This window comes from Penaeus chinensis, chromosome 12 (genome assembly GCF_019202785.1).
Source record: "Penaeus chinensis breed Huanghai No. 1 chromosome 12, ASM1920278v2, whole genome shotgun sequence".
Taxonomy (NCBI): domain Eukaryota; kingdom Metazoa; phylum Arthropoda; class Malacostraca; order Decapoda; family Penaeidae; genus Penaeus; species Penaeus chinensis.
This window is the reverse complement of record NC_061830.1, coordinates 9,645,020-9,647,519: the sequence shown is the minus strand read 5'-3', so window position 1 is coordinate 9,647,519 and position 2,500 is coordinate 9,645,020. Positions and strand designations below refer to the sequence as shown.

General features: G+C 36.0%; 1 protein-coding gene across 1 annotated transcript in view; it reads right to left on the bottom strand.

The window, feature by feature from the left end:
• The window catches only part of LOC125031181 (carboxypeptidase B-like), an 8,921-nt gene that overhangs the window by 6,043 nt on the left and 378 nt on the right, over positions 1 to 2,500 (bottom strand). Inside the window, exons 1-4 of the mRNA XM_047621777.1 lie at positions 2,421 to 2,500; positions 2,014 to 2,164; positions 934 to 1,083; positions 200 to 334 (exon numbers count right to left, since the gene is read on the bottom strand). The exon at positions 2,421 to 2,500 is cut by the window's right edge and continues 378 nt beyond it. Coding sequence (XP_047477733.1) covers positions 200 to 334; positions 934 to 1,083; positions 2,014 to 2,164; positions 2,421 to 2,500 — 516 coding nt within the window. The remainder of the gene's footprint in view (positions 1 to 199; positions 335 to 933; positions 1,084 to 2,013; positions 2,165 to 2,420) is intronic.

Below are 2,500 nucleotides of genomic sequence, written 5' to 3'. Positions count from 1 at the left end.
TGTGTGTGTGTGTGTGTGTGTGTGCGTGTGTGTATGTGTGTTTTAAGTATATCTCTGCCTATACAAAACCAACAACTGAAAAAACACCAACAAATCAAACCAACTTATAAATCACCACTGAAAACAACACCAACAACAACAACGTCAAGAAACCATCTCAATAATCAGTTCACCCCCGTGACTCATCTGCCATACGCACCGTCAGGGTTGGCCAAGGGAAGAATGTACCAGTCGAACTCATTGATAATCTCATGGTCCTCCCAGTTGAACTCGACGAGGCGGTGCAGGATGAACATGGCTGTGGCCGGGGACACCCATTCCCTGGAGTGGATGCCTGGGGGATGGAGGGAAAGGGGGCGGGTGAGACTCAATGGGCGTGGCAGGTAGAGCAGAGGGAGCGATGGGGATATGTATTTCTGCATATAAATTATGTATAAAGATAGTACACACATGAACACACACAAATATGTATATAAATACATATAAATAAATATATATATACATATATATAAATGTATATATATATGCATATATATATATATATATATATATGTATATATATGTATGTATGCATATATATAAATATATATATATAAATATATAAATATATATATATATATACACACATATATGTATGTACACACACACACACACACACACACACACACACACACACACACACACACACACACACACACACACACACACACACCGATATATGCATATATAAGTGTGTGTATGTGTACATATATATATTTATATTTATATATTTATATATAATATATATATAATATATATATATATATATATATAATATATATATAAATATATCTCTATCTATATTTACATTTACATTATATATATATATATATATATATATATATATATAGATACACATAATATCTACATATGTATATATATATAGGTCCTCACCTCCATCGATCCAGATGGCGGGCTTGTTCTCCCCTCCCGTGGAAACCTTGGCGACGCGCAGGGTTCTGTTCTCGAAGCTCTGGCCGATCTCGATGAGGCTGACGAGGTGAGGGTAACGGCCTTCCAAGTAGTCGAGGAATTGGTTCATGTCTGAGGGGGAAATGAGGGGAAATAAGGGCCTGGGGGATATTTTTTGTAAAGGGTGGTGCAAACAGAATGGTTTTATGATATGTAGGAAGTGCTGTTATTGCTAATAATATTAGTGATGATTTGGGCAGGTATGGTAGTAATATAAGTATTGGTAGTAATAGTAGGACTGCTTCTGATAGTTAGGATTCTAATGATAATATGGTAATAATGATAATGATGATGATAATGATGATAATAATAAGGATAATAAAATAATTATGATGAAAATGATGATAATAATAATAATAAAATAATAATGATAATAATACTAATAATGATAACTGTTAATGTAATGATACTAATCATAATAATAAGTTAATAACGATAATAATGATCAATGATCACGATCACAACATTGATACTATAAAACAACAGTACAAACAAAGCTCGAACGGCAGTCGTGACCCAATGACACCCGTGTATTATTTGACGCGGAAACTCACACTTCCCTTGAACAATATTTGGACAATAAAGCGGAACTAAATAGCGTTTTAATTTCCTTTTGTTATCCCGAGATAAAAATAAAGCGGGGGAGTGACCTACACGCTTGGAGGACAGGGCCGCCTGTGCTGCAGATGACTTTGAAATGTTTATGAAGTACAGATAACGGTTACGGCGAAGGTAGCCGTGATAGACAACGGTTTGAGAGACCGCTGGGTACTTTTTTCGGTCTGTTTATTTTGTTTTGTCGTTCGTTGATTTTGTTATTCGTTATTTTAAGATCTTTTATTTTTTTTATTGACGGTCTGTTTATCTAATATGGTTTGTGTTTTATTTCTTTATTTGCTCAACTCAACAGAATTGGAAATTAACGATATTACAAATTACACTGGTTGGAATAACTCCGCCAGGGGTAACGAAAGTGAAAAGAGTGAAAAAGATCATATTTACCTTCGGTGGAGTGATATTTCTCCCACGTCATTGGATGGCCGGGTCGGTTCCACAAAAGTACATCCTCTCCCAACTCCTCGTTAATGGCACTCTGGAGGTCCTTGATAACCTCTTGGTAATTCAGTTGGTAGTCGGAGAACACCTGTTTTACCTATCGAAAAGGTTGAGGTGTTTAGGCTGTTGTAAATTATTTGTTTAGATGGATGAAAACAAGTAATGGCGCTATTTTTTGGGAAGCCATATATATTAAAAAACAAAGCATTTGGATCTCTTTTTAGCTTGTAATTATATTCAATAGGTTATATGAAGCTGCTACATATAACTATCTATATAACCAACTATAAACTAAACATGTTAATTTACAGAACCGACCATTTCTCCTCCTTTTCCTCTCTCAGACGACTCACCTGTTGTTCCGCATCCGGAGGTGTCAGCACATCCAACTCGTACTCCAGCCTCTGGTCGTTGTAGCGCCACGACCACACGT